This window comes from Rhinopithecus roxellana, chromosome 10, assembly GCF_007565055.1.
Source record: "Rhinopithecus roxellana isolate Shanxi Qingling chromosome 10, ASM756505v1, whole genome shotgun sequence".
Lineage (NCBI taxonomy): Eukaryota > Metazoa > Chordata > Mammalia > Primates > Cercopithecidae > Rhinopithecus > Rhinopithecus roxellana.
Window position 1 is genome coordinate 27,361,902 of NC_044558.1, and position 18,451 is coordinate 27,380,352.

Below are 18,451 nucleotides of genomic sequence, written 5' to 3' on the forward strand. Positions count from 1 at the left end.
AAAATCTGAATTTAGAGTGTTTCCTTCTTTTGATATAATATGTTGTACTTTATACAACCACACCATGAATTCGCAGAACAGATTTTTATTATAAAATATTTCTGTGGGATTATAGATTTGCCTAACCAAGCCATTGTTGTTTCTTCTCTTCATGTTTTATTTTATGTTTTTGGAAACAATTTTAATCTTACAGAAAATTTGCAGGAATTGTGCAAATGACTCTCATGTACACTTCTCCCAGAGCACTCAGAGAACTTATTCAGGTTTCACCAAGTTTCACCAAATATGATCCCTTTTAGTAATTCAGGATAAATATTGCATCTAGTAGTTGTCATGTCTCCCTAATATCCCTCAATCTGGAACAATTGTTTAGCCTTTCCCTGGCTTTCATTATATTGATATATTGATGGCCAGGCATTTTATATAATGTTTCTAATTTGGGTTTGTCATGTAGTTCCTCATTATTAGATACACATTAAATGTATTTTTTGTCTGGAATGTCATTGAAATGATACTGTGTTTTTCCCGTTGCATTTTATTGGGTGTTTCATGATATGAATATCGATATCTTCCATTTTGGTCGTGTTGAATTTGATTGCTTGATTAAGGTAATATCTGCCACAGTTTTATATTCTAAGTGAATATATTGTCTCCAGTTGTATGTAATACATATTTTTGTGGGAAGATATTTTGAGACTGTGTGTAAAAATTCAATTTTTTATCTATTTTCACCCACAAGTTTTAGCATCCATTGAGCTTTGTTGCTGAATTAATAATGTGCTGTTATATGTGACAACCGGTTTTCTAATTCCATCCTGTCTTCTGCGTTTGCTCTCTGGCATTCTACTTTAAGAAAGAGATATTTTCTCCTCATGATCTTTCTATCTATTTAAATTATATGGACAAATAGATTTCTACTGTATTTGTTATAATCCGTTGCTGTCACAACTTACTTTGGTGATTAATTTTCCAAGATGTGGCCACTGGGAGCCCCTCCAAGCTGGTTGTGTCTCCTTTCCAAATGCTCTATCACTCTTTGAGAATTTTCTTTCTTTATGGCTCAAGGTGTTCTAGGCTCATCTTGCACATTCCCTAATTTGGCTTTAGATCCTATTCTTTTCTTTAAGGAACTCGTATGTCTTTTTGTATACAGTGATATTAGAAACCAAGATCTCATTGTTCCTAGGTTTTCTTGGGGGTCAAAACCAAGAAATATATGTGTGTATATGCACACATACATATACACATATTTAATCATTATTTTAATATTGTATATTATTTATTATAATTCAATATAATTATGATTATTCATGTATACATACATTCATAATACCTCCAATTCCAGCTCAACACCACAGAGTTTAGTTTTCTTTCCATACTTGTGCGTCCTTTTGTCAACCATGAGAAACCTGGCTCGCATTATTCTCAATGTTTTCTTATTTGCTCAGCTCCCCTGAATCGAGCAAATCTTCTATCCACACTAGACTTCTGTTCACCCCAACAGTTTCCTGGCCTTGGCCCTGGCTGTCACCTGTCTGCCTTTCCAGAATGAAGGAAATAGGAAAGCAAGCACATTACTGGTTTTTGAAATATATGTGCTTTTCTTTCTTTTTTGTTGGGGTTATAAACAGGAATTACAATACCATTAGTTAATGTTTCTGACTCAAATCAGTTCTACTTGTGTCTACATTTGTGACCATATCTATATCAAGGTGAATCCACAGGGGGAAATATTTCTTGAATATAAATCAATATGCAAACACTTATATTAATGACATTAAAGATTAGAGGTTTGAGAATGTCTAGGATTTAATACTGATTTCCTTTTAATGATTAGTACATAAAAAATAACATTTAGGGCTAGGCGCTGTGGCTCACATCTGTAATCCCAGCACTTTGGGAGGCCAAGGCAGGCGGATCAAGAGGTCACGACATGGAGACCATCCTGGCTAACATGGTGAAACCCCGTCTCTGCTAAAAATACAAAAAAATTAGCCAGGCGTGGTGGCGGGCGCCTGTAGTCCCAGCTACTAGGGGAGGCTGAGGCAGGAGAATGGCATGAACCCGGGAGGTGGAGCTTGCAGTGAGCCAAGATCGTGCCACTGCACTCCAACCTGGGCAACAGAGCGAGACTCTGTCTCAACAAAAATAAAAAATAAAAAAATATATAATATTTAGGTTAGACCAGTGGATATGTCACATTCAAAGACTGAGTGACTGAGCTGTCTGTTAGCTAAGGGAACCTCAAATGCAATAAAATACTTAGTTCAGAGGCATTTTGATGGAATTAAACTGTAGGGGAGTAGTTAATAGATCAACATTTACAGGCAGCCAGGTTCAAGTACTGGTCAAGCATCTACCAGATTGTTACCTAGGACCAGTTATTTGACCTCTAGATGTCTTAAATTTCTTTATCTGCAGCCCCTACATTACAAGATTGTTGTGAATTTTCAGTGATATGCCCCAGGAAAATACTAAACACCACACTTGGCACATAGTAAGTGTGCAAAAACAGGTAATAGCTCTCATGGTAATCACTGGTATCATAACTTTTAATTACTACAACTCCCAGTAACAGATGAAGGACCTGGTTTATTAGAATTCTAAATAAATTACACTCTGGAGGCTGAGGTGAGAACATGGCTTGAGCCAGGAAGGGTGAAGCTGAAGTGAGCTATGGTTGCTCTAGTGCGCTCCAGCAGGGGTGATAGAGTGAGACCCTATCTCAAAAAGTAAATAAATAAAATAAATCTAAATAAACTGTTTTTGCAATGCTGTCTCTTGATGGTTTCAATACTTACTCATAACATGATGACCGTGTTGTAAATGAACAGTGAGGTTGTCTACATAGGACCATGTTGCTGAATACTTTGAAGGAATATTATGATACGTATTTTTTCTTTTTCCAGTTAATAGGAAGAAAATGCATTATCAGTTTATGGGGAAACAGTGAATGATCCACTGCAATATTCACCATATCTGCCAAAATGTACTTTCTGATTAGAGAACACGCTTGATTCTAAAGTCTTTATAAATTATTTCATGAATCAACTCAAATATTTTTATTTAACTGGTGCAAAGCATGCATAAAAATAGAGGGTAAGTTGTGAGTCTTCAGAGATTTAACTGGACTTCTTTGATCGTTTGTATAAAAGGTACATCTTTACCAGTTGGCATTGATTGGTCCTCTATAGACTGGAATTAAAATCTAATTTTGCTGTAACAAATTGTGAGGTGGAAATACTAGAGAAATGGATGGCTTGTAACATCAGTAGACATTTCTGGTCGCATTTAGATGTGAATATAAACCAAGCATGACTTCTAAGTCCTTTTTACAGTGATTTGAAGTTTACCTTCACCAAGTTCCATTCTTTCATTGATCAGTCTGTTTCCTTATTAATGCTAATGTAGATCACTTATGTAGGGAATTTGATGAGAAATACATTGGAGAACTTAAGGTAAATAAGACTCTCTTGTGACTTAAACTAAAAGACATAAAAGAGTGAGTCTGCCAAAAATATGCACTGACATATTAACACAAATTTTAAAACAGCTTCCAAGATAAGACTGAGCTGTCACAAGTAGGAATACACTTTTTTAAAAGCATGTCTCAGACAGGGGGAGGGGGAACTTAACCAATGGAATTAAGTCTTTCATATTGAGGAAGATAGCCACAAGTCAGCTTCTGAAGAATTCTTTTTAAGAACTGCTTCCTTTTAGTAGAGCAAAAACTATAGTGCTAGTTTTCTTTTACTCCAGATTTTCTTAGATGGAGATAGAAGCTTTATAACTAACATGGCCACAAACATTCTGGCTCCTGTGACAGTTGTTGGTCTTGTTCTCATAGGAACCAGTTAGCCGTGGGCTTTAGACAAATATTTCAGTGAAATGCTTAATGTGACTCAGCTTCTAAAAGATGAATCTGTGAATACAAAATCTGCAGGACTGGAGGTCAACCCTGGCTCCCAGCCAGTTCAACAAGGTGCTGTGCCTCTGTGACACTTCTTGGCAGGCAGCCAGTCAGCTTTCCCTGGGGTCCACAATTTCACTACATACTCTCCATTTAAACTTCTTCAGCAACTAATAAAAATCCTTAGAACATTTCAGAGGATTGTTTCTCCCTTCGTTCAGAGACAATAGGCTAAGGAAGAGATCAGTGGGGAGTAGGGTGGCCCACAATAATTGAAGCCAGGTGGAAGAACAGACTTTAGAAATGAATGGGGAGGGACTGTCAGTAGATGGGGATATGTGAGAAATTGGGGTCCAGGAGAGAAAGAAATAGGCTACACAAAGAGCAGATATATTTGCCCTTTTAATATTGACCAGAATTTCACAAGAGAGGATGTATTTTCAGTCCTTTTGTAATAATAGTTGATTTCACAACTATTTTGCAAGGCAGGCATTTTTTCTTATTTTTACAGATGAACAAACAAGTTCAGAGAGGTGAAGTAACTTGCCAACATCACACGACTTGATAACTGATTAGTGATGGGGCCAAGTTTTACACCCAAACCCAGTATATTTACACATATACTACTCTTTCTTGCATATGCTTTGCCCACCAATAATTTTGTTTTACTCTTATGGCTAATATTATTTATCAATATATTTATAAAAGATTTGTTGACTGAAACTTATATTCTGATACAAGACTGGACACTGGGGATACAATGGAGAGTTCAAACATGGAGAATAGGGCCTAGTCTGGGAGTTAAATGTTAATCAATTAATTACATTAATCTCATGTCACAAGAGTATGAAGTGCTGAAAAGATAGGTCCAGGGAGTACTAAGTACTAAGTGCTTATAATTGGAGACTGCCTGATCAGTGAAATTAGGGAGGATTTTTAAAGAAATAGTCACTTGAGCTAAGACTTGGAGGGAAGGAATCAACTGGATGAAGTGGGGAGGAAAATAATCAAGTGTAAAGACCCTGTTTGGGCAGGAAGCTGTGGAAAGTGGGTAGAAGACTCTTGTGACCACAGTAGAGAGAGGAGAGAGGAGTCTTGTGTGAGATGATGCTGGAGACCGTCATCCTATGGGTTGCATGGGACCCAACCATACAAGATCTTGTAAGTTTCATAAAGGTTTCACCAGAGGGCTCCATGAATCAGGACCAGGTTTGTTAATAAAATATTATGACTTCAGTTCTATAAATGATGGGTTTGACATATTTTTGTGACAACCAAGAAGAAATGTCAATTAGACAGTCTTTATATACATCGGGAATTCAGCGTAAAGTGCTGGGTTAGAGTTAGAATTTTAGAATTCAGGTGTAAATAAATAATAACCAATACAATGAATATGATTGAGATCATCTGGAGAAACTATAGACAAAAACTGGAAGAAGTATAGAATATTCTTTTGCTGAACTCCCAGGTTTCTGCTGTCTATATCCCCACTTCTTTTTCTACTACCCAGAACCACAACATTTAATGATTACGTAAAGGAAAACAATAGAATAAAGTAGAATCCAGAGAAAATGGGAAACACACCAGAGAATTTTTGCCATAAAAGCCAAGGTAGGACAGTTTGATAAAGGAAGGAATGAGCTGCTGTTCTAAATGCTACCAAGATATCAAATGAGTGGAAGACTAAAATATCTGTTAAATTTAGCTACTTTGAGATTTATTTCTGGCCTTAATGGTATATATCCTATCACTTAAATAGTGTATTTTCTTTCTTAATTTGTTTATGCTCTTTATATTCAGTTTCAGCTAGAATAAAATAGGAATGTTCTGTCAGAAATTATTGGAGGCCAAAGCACAACCAACTTTGTATTGGAAAGTTTCTTTCTTGCATAGTTCTTTTTTTCATATACTAATTCACATATATAACACATATATCAATACAGACAACATGTAGTTTTCCATAGTTTCTTAAAACCTAAGTGAACTTTTCAGTTTCTTGGCCTGTCAGTTAAATTTTGACTTTTTCTGATATCAATGATTACACTTTTTCTCTTGAAACTCAAATTTAGATTAAAAGCAAAATGTTAATTAAACATTGATTCAAAAATATAATACATTCTTCATTCACACATGAACATTATTTGTAAATATTCTTAAAGTAGTAAATATTGAAAGATCACTTGTCATGGCTCACACCTACTACCATAAATAAAAGGGTAGATGTAAGACAAATGAGATGTCTCAAAAGAACATAGTCCAGTGTGCAATCCCATATTAGCTTGCCTCCTTCTGTGTCTTAGTAGTTCATGCTCTGAACATTTAAAATGTGTGTTAGTTTGTGTCAAATATACATCGAATATGAAGCTGCATTAAATAGAAAGCATATCTTAAAACATTTGCCTGTGCTAAAGGAAAGAAACAATGCATGAAGTGTGATTAGAATATCAAAAGTATTCAGGACCTTTGTTGAGTGCTTTTCATTTAATTAGACATACTCTTTACAAGCTAACCACACGCACAAATACATACCCATGTACATACATAGACAAATGTGAAACAGATGATATGAAGGTAATTGTAAGAATGATAATTTGTTTCTGGTTGACTTTAATTGCTCTGAAATCTTTGGTAATTAAGTCATCATAATGATGTATGTAGCGTTGAACAAATTTTTTTTTTATTTTTACACATATTTTAAAATATTTTTATAGAATTTTTGTTTAAAAAAAGAATTTTAGGTGTGATTTCAATACTTTCAGTATTCTCGCAAAAAAAAAAAAAAAAAAAAAAAAAAAAAAAAAAAAAAAAAAAAAAAAAAAAAAACATACTTTGGCCATATTTCCTCTAATAGCAAAAGAAGTGGATCTTTTTAAATATTTTGCCCCCAAATTATAATCAACTATTGGTAGTTATAAGCTTCCAAATTTAGACAAGTCTAAGAAATCTAATTCCACATCTCACTCCCACTTAGGTTGTATATGAAAAATAACAAAATTCTCCTATACATAGACAGCTCTGGAACCTTCCAGTCATAAAGAAATACTTATTTTGATGGAAAATTTGTAATTAATATTTCTTGTACTTTGATGAGTGACTGGTGATTACAATTGCTATTTCTTTCTATTTTCCTGGATAATTTCAGGGCACATTCAGAAAATGAAGGTACCTCTTTAGCATCGGCTGACTCCTGTACCAGTCCTACAAAGATGGACTTATCATATAGTAAAACTGCTAAGCAGTGCCTGGAGGAGATATCTGGTAAGTGACCTCATCAATGCATAGGTCAAACCTAGGAATTTCTGTATTCTCCCCATAAGTCTTTTTGTTAAATCATATTTGTGGTATACTGTTTTTTATGCAAAAATGGATTGTATATATCTCATGCTTCAAAGATAATTAGCTATTTGGCTATTCTGCTTAGGATGATCTCTTTGTTACTAAAAAAGGAATGATAGTCCTTTCGGAAGTGAAGACTTTAAGTCATTTTGCCCTCAGTCAAATTGAATAAAATCAGAGAAAACCTGCATAATACATTTGGAGATTGAAAATAAACTAATGATTGGCCATGTATATTCTCCATGGTTAATGCAGCCTGCTCTGTCATCAATTATATACTATTTAAAACATTTCTACAGGGTGATTTCAAATGACCATTTAAAAAAACTCTGAATAGGAAAATATTTTATTATATATGGATGATGTAAGAAAAAAATAATACATACCCCAGACACAGTTATCAGGTTTTTGTTGTGTATAAAATGGGATGCTGGGCTTGAGCGCAGTGTTTTCTCTACGGTCCAGGTAAGCCTAAGCATATATGGAAGACATTTGGTTTAATTTCATTACATATAAATCTATATTCGTAAGGAACCAAGAAACCTCCTAGCAAAATATATTGCCCCTGAAGGGTGAGAGATTAAAGAGTACTTTATGTGTTCCTAAGTATAATAATGCATGAAAGTAGGGTTATGTCTGTTGTTCCAGGAAAACTCTGGTCCAAGTCTTGTGTATTCACAGCTAAGTTCAAATGAAGAAAACTAAATAAATTATTTAATTTTAAAAAATTACTGTGTACTCCAAAGATCCAAAGTATAAGTATCGCTATGAAGCTCATGAAAGTGACTCTATCACAAATTTGGGGGTTAAGAAACTTCCTCACTTTGGCAGACCTGAAAAGGATTTGGCAAGCATTAGACATGACTACAGCATCCTGCAGTGGATATTGACAACAATTACAGAACAACATCCCAAGGGTACATTTGGAATCAGCATTAGTTGATAACATTAGGTATCAGAGATTTTATACAGAGATTACAACAAAGGCCCAGTACTAGATAGGGGTAGAAATGGTAATGCCAAGACATAGATATAGGGATAGTAATTGTAGATTTTTCAAACACATGGGGGATGTGTTGACTTTCCATTAACTCTGTGTAGTACCATGGTCAAAATGATGCTATGTGTTTATTATGACCAGATGTTTTATAAAATTGCGGTGGCTCAAGCCTGTAATCCCAGCACTTTGGGAGGCCGAGACGGGCGGATCACAAGGTCAGGAGATCGAGACCATCCTGGCGACACAGTGAAACCCCGTCTCTACTAAAAATACAAAAATCTAGCCGGGCGAGGTGGCGGGCGCCTGTAGTCCCAGCTACTTGGGAGGCTGAGGCAGGAGAATGGCGGGAACCCAGGAGGCGGAGCTTGCAGTGAGCTGAGATCCGGCCACTGCACTCCAGCCTGGGAGACAGAGCAAGACTCCGCCTCAAAAAAAAAAAAAAAAAAAAAAAAATTAGCATGACATGAAGATGTGTATGCCTCATATATTTCTTTATACATAAATGTCTTCAATATGCATGCTAAGCACTAGAACTCAAATCTGTAGGAGAGATGAATTTAGTAGAGTTTGAATTGCAATTTTTTGTGAATTTCACAAAGGAACACTGTTTTCAGAAACTAATATATCACAGTATATCTGATTGAATAAATAGTCTGTATTTGATGTTTTCTCCACTTTCTTATTGTCTACCGTTTGATCACTTTTTCATTTTTCCAGTTGATATTTCCTTTTAACATTCGGATTTTTAATAGAATACCTGAAAGTGAATATAAACTAGCAATTAATATATTAATTTAATGGGTTTTTCAGAGAGCATAATATCATTTTGCAGCAACAATCAATTATTTACATAAAATCATAGTTTTCAGTCTAGGATTTTGATATGAATTCAATAAAAGAAAGAAAACAGAAAATAAATGGTGCAATGAGACTTATCTACTTGTGTCAATCTTACTATCATCTGTTTAAATGCAGCCTATAGTGGGATAGTGAAAATGTCTCTCGATACTAACTTGAGATTTCCTTGAAGAATTGTGATATTTTTTGCAGTTAGTAAGTTATAAATTGAGTACTATAATTGAAGAAAGGTAGATGAGGAAATATGAGCAGGCCAGTCACAGAGATGACTGTCACAGAGAAATTAGATTATATATCTTCATCATTTTAAGATTTTTTGGTTTATGAGTAACTATCTCTCTCTTACCATTTCTGCCCTAATTTTTAGTGATTTTAGTATCTACATAGGTGTTCTTTCTAACACCTTGGCCTCTCCTCCCATGATTTTTGTCTTGCAGTCCCTCCTGAACTACTTATTCTCATCATCATACCCTAGATCTAGGCATCATCAGAAACTACTACTTTATGTGACCTCACTGTCATGCACTGTGCTGTCACTGATTGCACACTCCTATCATTTCAGTATTCTTCCTTTTGTTCCCTGACTCCAGCAATGATTCCACTAGAGTTTCCAATTCATTGATCCTACCACTTTTTAGTGTTCCTCACCAACCTCTGCATATTTTTCTTCTCTCCGTAGTCAGCTAATTTCCTGTAATAAGTGAATGTATTTTTATTTTTATATACCCTAACTCCATTGCCTCTCTCTCACTCCATTGTACCCATTTGATGAAATCGTGACCTGGCTACATTTAAATCTCCACCTATTCTATACCAACAATGAATGAACCAGGAGAAAACACATCGCATGTCAATGCGACTCACTTTACATTCAGGACCTCCAACCTCAAGTGAATATGTAATGCTCCTGGCAGTCAGTCTATATTTTTTATACCTTTTTTTCTCAAATGTCCGACATTACCAGTTCCATTCTTTCTCTTAACTGATGACCTTGATGTGTACTTCACTTACAAAAGTGAAGCACAAAGAAAAGTTCACGAACCCCTGTCATCACATCTACCCAAGTATAACATTTATACCCGCTTAATACCTATTTACTCTGTTTTTACTTGGATTACTCTCTCTTCTCTTTAAAAGCTCCCTCCCAACCAAGTTACTTATTTTAGGCCATGGCATATTATCATTTCTCCAACCTTAATTTAAAAAAACAACTTCCCTTGACCCCAAATTTGTCCTCAAGTACTGTTGTCATTTATCTCCTTCTCTTATGGCGTATTGTAAAAAGAGTAGGGTTCAATCACAGTCTCTTAGGCTTTTAAGCCCACTTCTCCACTGGAACTGCTCTTACAGAAGTCACCACTAATGTCAACATGGCCAATCCAAGGATCAAGTCTCAGGCCTCATCTTATTTCACCTCACAGCAGCTATTTGTCCTGTTCTAAGAAGGTTTCTTCCTTGGTGCTATAGTTTAGATACAGTTTGTTTGGCCTCACCAAGTCTCATGTTGAAATTTGATCTCCCTGGATGGAGGCGCGGTGGCTTGTGCTTGTAATCCCAGCACTTTGGGAGGCCAAGTGGGGCAGATCACGAGGTCGGGAGTTCGAAACCAGCCTGGCCAACACAGTGAAACCTCGTCTTTACTAAAATTACAAAAATTAGCCGGGTGTGGTGGTGGACACCTGTAGTCCCAGCTACTCGGAAGACTGAGGCAGGAGAATCTCTTGAACCCGGGAGGAGGAGGTTGCAGTGGAGATAACACCACTGCACTCCAGTCTGGGCGACAGAGCTAGACTCCATCTCAAAAGAAAAAAAAGAAAGAAAAAAGAAGTTTGATCCCCAGTGTTGGAGGTGGGGCCTCATGGGAGGTGTTTGGATCCCAGGAGCAGACCCCTCATGAATGGCTTGGTGCCATTCTCCAGGGAGTGGGTGAATTTTCACTGCTAGGTCCCACATGAACTGATTGTTGAAAGTAACCTGGCACTTCCACTTTCTCTTGTTTATGCTCTCACCATATGATCTCTGCACAACAGCTCCCCTTTGCCTTTCACTGTGAGTAGAAACAGTCTGAAGTCCTCACCAGAAGCAGTTGCTGGAAGCAGCTTCTTGTACAGCCTAAAGACCAGTGAGCCAAATAAACCCCTTTTCTCCATAAATTACCCACCCTCAGATAATCCTTTATAGCATCATAAATGAACTAAGATACTTGATTTTCAGGGTCATATATCCCCTTAGTTTTCCTCAAACCTTACTGTTCCTTCTTGGTCTCCTTTTCTAGTTACACTTTTTTCTTGATGATTTCTTATGGTTTAAATGATCCAGGTCTCTGCTTCTAGGTTTCTCTACCTGTAAATGCCCTCTTGGTGATTTAATATCAATATTATCTCATGGCTTTAAGTTTCATCTATATTCAGGTGGCTTACAAATGTCTCTGTCTGCTCTAGTTCTCTCCCTTGAACTCTGGACTCAAATATCCAACTGCCAACACAATCTTTCCACTTGAATATCTCATAGATACTTCAAACATAGTTTATCCCAAACTGAACCTCTGATATTAACCCATAAAATTGTACCCCTCAAAAACTCTTTACCCAAGTCTTCTCCATTTTGATTAATAAGAATTTCATCCTCCCAATTGCCCAAGCTTGAAACCTTAGACTTATTCATGACTCCTTTTTAATGCCTCACACCTGATGCCCTGATAGTCTATTCATTATAATACCTTGTTGGCTCCAGAAGTATTGTTTTCTATTTGTACTCAGAGACAAATGGTGTTTATAAATCAACTTTTTGGGATATTTTTCAGTATTCAGACTCTTGTTACTTTTCTCAGAAATCCAGAAACTGAAAAAATTTAGATGACACAATATCTAACTAACTGTAAGAAATAAGGTACTAAGATACCTTAGAATAATTGCATTTTTAAAATATATCCAGAATTTGCCAATTCTCCTTTTTTCTACTTTTGTCTATTAAGTGGCATCACCAATGGATGGTTAGTACATAGGTAGCACTCAATAAATGCATGTAAAATGAAATTAATATAATGAATATAGCATTAAAATGAGAACTACACTAAAAAAGGAACATCATAATTTTCAGATGAAAACAATAAACAGAAAAGATAGGAATTATCTCTTTGGCTTTGGAAGGCACTCAGGAAATAATCACAGTGAACTTATGATCAATTATACTATACAGAAGGAGTTAATATAAATGGAAAATAAAAATTTACTTTTGATTATACCATCACTGAATAATCAAAGAATATAAGGAAGAAAATGTTTAGTCATTCTACAGAAGCAATGTTACAGTTCAGAAGCTCTCCCTGTTGATCTGGGATTTTAAAACAGCACATTATAAAATGGAAGAAGGCCAGGGATGGTGTCTCATATCTGGAATAGTAGCATTTTAGGAGACCAAGGCAGGATGATTGCTTGAAGCCAGGAGTTCAAGACCAGCCTGGACAACATAGTGAGACCCTGCCTCTACAAAAAAAAAAAAAAATATATATATATATATAATTATCCGGGCATAGTGGTGTATAGCATGTGTCTAGTTCAATCTACTCAGGAGGCTGAGGAGAGAAGTTTGCTTAAACTCAGGAGTTACACGCTGCAGGAGCCACGATCATGCCACTGCACTCAAGCCTGGGTGACAGAGCAATACCTTGTCTCAAAAAAAAAAAAAAAAAAAAAAAAAAAAAAAAGTAAGGGCAGGGGGAAAAGAAGGATAAATTTGTAACACAGGTTGAACATCCATAATTTAAAAATCCGAAATTCAAAAGATCCCAAATTCATAAATTTTTGTGTGCTGACATAATGCCACAAGTGGAAAATTCCAAATCTGATCTCCTGTGACAAATTGCAGTCAAAATGCAGGTGCACAACACAGTTTATTCAGCATTCTCAGGGGAAAATATAGTCTCTCAGCCCCCTTTAGCCACTATGTATCTTTTCCATGCACACCTATATTCCCCCATGCAAGCATACCCACAAAGGATAATACAATGGCATGTGTGCAGAGTGGACATGCCAATGGCAGGTTCCCCACAGTGCCCCACATGGGGCCAAGACCTATACGCATTACACTGTGGTTTTTCTTTTGTTTTTGTTTGTTTGCTTATTTTTCATTCTGTGGCATAAAGATATTGTTGAAAATGTCAAAAAGGCCTGAAGATACCCCTACAGGTAACAATGATGAGAAAAAAAGGAAGCGTTTATGTTTGTTTATAGCATAGAAAGTCAAACTGTTGGAAAAACTAGACTGGTGTAAGTGGGAAACATCTTACAGAAGAGTATGGTGTTGGAATGACCACCATATATGACCTGAAGACACCAAAGGATAAATTGTTGAAGGTCTCCATTGAAAGTGATGAACAGAAGTTAATGAAAAATAGAAAATACTGCATAAAGCTAAAAATGAAGATCTCAATTGTGTATTGAAAGAGTGGATCCATCAGTGTGACGGTGTACACATGCCACTTAATGGTATGCTGAAGGTTAAATAAGCAAAGATCTTTCACAGTGAACTGGCAATCGAAGGGAACTAAATATTCAATAGGCTTGTTGTAGAAATTTAAGAAAAGTTGTGGCATTAAATTTTTAAGGATTTGTGGTGATAAATAGTGAAGACATACATTAACTAGTTGGCCAAGATCATTGCTGATGAAAATCTGACTCTGGAGCAAATCTTTGATGCCGAAACAACACACATTTTGATGCCTCAGAAAGTTACTGACACAGAAGACGAGACAGCCCCTACAGGAAGTAAGGATGCCAAGGACAGAATAACTGAGATTGGATGTACTTATACAGCAGGAACCCATACGTGAAAACTTGCTGTAATAACCAAAAGCTTGCGTCCTTGCTGTTTTCAGGGAGTGAATTTCTTACCAGTTTATTATTATGCTAACAAAAAGGCTTGGATCACCAGAGACATATTTTCTGATTGGTTTTATAAACATTTTGTGACAGCAATTCTTGCTCACTTTCAGGAATCTGGACTGAATGACTGCAAGAATTTATTTGATTATATTTATTCTACTCATTGTCTAGCTGAAATTATTATCAAAAGCAATATTTATGCCATGTACTTTCCCCAAAATGTGACTTGTTAATTTAGCCAAGTGACCAGGTTATCCTTCAATTGATAAAGAATAAATATAAAAACACTTCCTTAAATAGCATGCCAGCAGTAGTGAACAGAGGTATATGTGTGGAAGATTTTCAAAAGGAATTTAGCATGAAGGATGTCATATATGCTGTTGTCAAGCCTTGGAATTCAGTGACTAAAGACATGGTTATACCTGCCTGGCACAACCTCTAGTCTGCATCTATGTTCAGTGATGATGATGAACCAGGTGGTGACTTTGAAGGATTCCATATGTCAAATGAGAAAAACAGTGATGTCTGACCCTACCTATTCTGAAAAAAAAATACTTTCAGAGTCTATTAGTAGGCTGGAAAAAGTGGATATCAAAGAAATTTTTAACATTGACAGTGAGGCTCCAGTTGTTCATTCACTCAACATTGATCACATAGCCAAAATGGTGCTGAATTCAGGTGACTGTGATAATAGTAATGACGAAGATAACAATGTTAACACTGAAGAAAAAGTGCCAGAGACAAATGATGGAAATGTATGATGATCTTAGTGAAGAACTAGAGCAGTGTACATTCATTACAGAACAATAAATTATGCCAGTTGATATAAATCAGAGAGCTTTCTAAGACAAAAACTGTTGTTAATGAGGCAGATGACTCTGGGGGAAACATTTTAAAAAGCTACCCAGCAGAATGCCACCTCATCCCTAGGGGGCCCACTTCCCGGTCCCTCACCTGCTTCTGATGTTTCTTCTCACCTAAAAAAAATACAATGTACAGTAACCTTTTAATCCAAACACAGCATTGAATGTAGAGATGGAAAGCGTGTGGCTGTTTGTGGTTGCTGTTGTTTCATAGCTGATCTGTATCAATACCTGTTATTCTGGCAATGCTACTGTGCTTCTTAGTGACTTTGAACACATTATGTTTTCACTGCATTCATGCTATGTCATATTTTTTACTGGTAAGTACTTATGTATAAATAATTGCAATAAAATAATTGCTTATTAGTAGCATATAAATTCAGTAAGGAATGATGGTGATGCCACAAACCACAGATTGTCCACTTAGGTGACTGAGATAGAGACACCTTTGATTTCTGACGGTTCAATGCACACAAACTTTGTTTCATGAAAAAAATTTTTTAAAAATGTATTGAATTACCTTCAGGCTATGTGTATAAGATGTATATGAAACATATGTGACTTGGGTCTCATCCCCAAGATGTCTCATTATGTATAGGCAAATATTCCAAAATCTGAAAAAATTCAACATGCAAAACACTTCTTGTTCCAATCATTTCTGATAAGGGATATTAAACCTGTAATAGAATAACCCTATAAAAGAATGAACCTGTCAGAATTCTAAAGCTCATGAGATGTTTTCTATATTAATGACACCTCTCTTTCTCAGAATCTCCATCCCTTTCTCATAGTTCTATAGTCTCCTCTTTCTGAGTTCTGGATGCTAGTGAAACCACAAAGCACATAAGCACCTGAATTTATTGCCAGGTTCTAGCTCAGAGTGGCCCACAGAATACACTTCCAAGATTGTTTGAAATGTGGAAAGAGAAATGTTCTAGGAATTGGAAAAAATAAATTTTGGCCTCTGCACTGCGATTATTTAGCAATTATTTGGCCTCTGCACTGCAAATTGCTCTTGGTTCCCTTTTCTGTGTGATGACTATGATGATGCTTAATAAACTCAGAAGATTGTTGTGAGATATGGTATTATTCTTCCATCAGTCTTTTCAGTAGTTATCACCTGGTATCTTACACATGCCAGGCATCTCAAAATTTGGGAAAACAAATGTGACTAAGAAGTGAGCTCTTCTTTGAAAAAGTAAGAAACAAATAGATAAAATTTAACACCACAAGTAAATGAATAAATAGGCACATGGAAACAACTAACTTAGCTGTAAAGAGCCATGCAGAGCTTAAAAGAAGATCTGACATGTATATTGTTGAATTCTAATGAATAATGAAATTGCGGAATAACGTTCTAGGAAGAAACAACTTCATGAAAATAATTTGAAAGAAATTCTTCTGAACTTGTTCTTTTTATTAGTTTCTTTTTGTAACAATGGGCATTTCTCCTAAACTCACTGAGGTTCTGTAGTTCTCTGATTTTCTGTAACCCTAAGCTTCAACACTATTGTTATTGTTGAGCTTTTATTGCTCGTGGTTGCTATAGGGGCCTCAGTGAGGAATAATTCTGCTCCCCAAGTGAAGTGGCCTTCGTGATATAAAATTCTGATGAAGTTAGTCTTGGCAGGGTAAGATGCAGGCTTTATAAACTTATAAAGTCTATATAATGTTCAGAGGCCTGAAAATAATACAGAAAATAAAATGTACAGAGTCTAGAAAGAGGCTTAGGTGAGTTAGGAGTTCTATAGTTTCAGCTCTGTTGGCTCTATATTAAGCGTACCAGGAAGTCCTGGTGTAGTTTTGTGTGTCCGGTATCCATTGCCCCATCTTCTGATAACAGCGCCTTGATTTTCTTTGGGGATCATTCTCTGCTCTTGTGATCTAATTGAAATTGAAGTAAGTGGAGCCAATGAGAACAGTCTATTCATTGACTGCAGTGACTGTTTGAGGACTGGATGTGTGACCCAATCCAGTTTGATCAGAACAAATAAGACTCAATCTCAGGACTTTTCCTGAGGTTGTTATAAAAGAGGTGGTCTCTTTTTCCACTACACCTAAAACTATTAAAAGAAAAGCTTAGACCTGCTTACAGTGACCTCCACCCTCAAATGATCAAACATAGAGGAAACAGAACCTAAATCAGGAGAGACCAAATTCAAAGTCATTGTTGGAAATGACTGAGCCCCTGAAAAATCCACGTCTGAAACTATTTCTCTTCTGCTTTTGAGTTATGTAACCCAGAAAAAAAATCTTTTTGTGCTTACACAAATGTGAAAATCATCCCTATTGCATGACCCACAAGATGTAAGACATGTAAAGATTTGCCATACTATTAAGGAGCAAACTTGAATGGTTCACACTGCAATGCAGATGTGTTAGAGCGATTTGCTAAGTTAGTTGGAGAGCTTAGCTGTTTAAATTTTCACCAATGCAATAACTCAATTGACATTATAAAAACATTGTCTTCATCATCAAGTGGTAATGAAAGTTTAAAAAGGTAATAAATTATGGTTTGAAGATAAGCATCAGAAATGCATGACACTCAATAAATAGAATACTGGATAAATGACTTTTTGAATTTGAATATTCTTCATAAGACTTCAGTGTATCTCTGCAAAATTTTTAAGTACATCACTTAAATTTGCTTTTGCTTATGATGTTCTTTGTGAGGAAACCTAGTTATATTTACCCAATCTGATGATGGTAGCTCCAAGTAATTACTATAGTCAGGCGAAATGTATTATATAATTTGTGCCATTGAAGAAGTAGCTTATTGCTTCCTGCCTTTCCTCTAAGATTCAAATCATGACCTCAATATTACAATGCTGCCTGAATTAATGGTGCAGATTTTACTGCTTTGGCTTGCGTTTTATTCTCACATTCATTGACAGAAAGAATTTGTCTTCAGAGGCCATCCCTTTCATCATCTGCCAAGAGATTCTGCCAAATGTAAAGCTAGCCCAAATTTTCATCCCACTGGTACTCAAGAAAGTTTTTCAATTTTTTTTTCTGTAGATTCACATTTGCCCTTTTTTTTGCGTAAGACTATCCACCAACATGTATAACATTTGTTTAATTCACTTCTTAACCTTTATCTGGAATTTATATTCAACTGAAAAATGTTCATAGATACTGGACTGGCTCAATATCAATAAAGCTGGCATGTCATTTGTAAAAAAGTAATATTAAAATTATTGGATGAATTCAGGAAACCATTTTAGAAATAGAAGAATGTAGGCTAAACAGAAGGATAAGCGAATGGTTACACGTGCTTTTACTGACTACCAGACTTTGCATTAAAATGGGAAATATCTGACATTTGCAATCTCTGTAAATGATCACTGAAATTGCTTTTGTATGTGTGTGTGTGTGTTTACAAAGATCAAGAAGATCAAGCTCAGATAATTCAAACCAGTTTAGGTCTTTTACTTAAATAGCCACATTATAATTATGTTTACTAAAGAGCTGAGAAGCATTCCTTTCTAGCACATGATAATGGCTATAACTTATTTTAGGTCTTGGCGTAATTAGAATGATTCACATTTTTCCTACTGAATGGGCGTATTTGTCTCCTTTGCACTGCGACTTCCTCCTCCTC

The 18,451-nt window shown here is 36.0% G+C and overlaps 1 protein-coding gene across 2 annotated transcripts in view; it reads left to right on the top strand.

Moving 5' to 3' along the window:
- NAV3 (neuron navigator 3) overlaps positions 1-18,451 on the top strand; it is a 392,378-nt gene that overhangs the window by 193,065 nt on the left and 180,862 nt on the right. For both annotated transcript variants that reach the window (XM_010359591.2, XM_010359593.2), the window contains exon 9: positions 7,053-7,168. In XM_010359591.2, the coding sequence (XP_010357893.1) occupies positions 7,053-7,168 (116 nt within the window). The remainder of the gene's footprint in view (positions 1-7,052; positions 7,169-18,451) is intronic.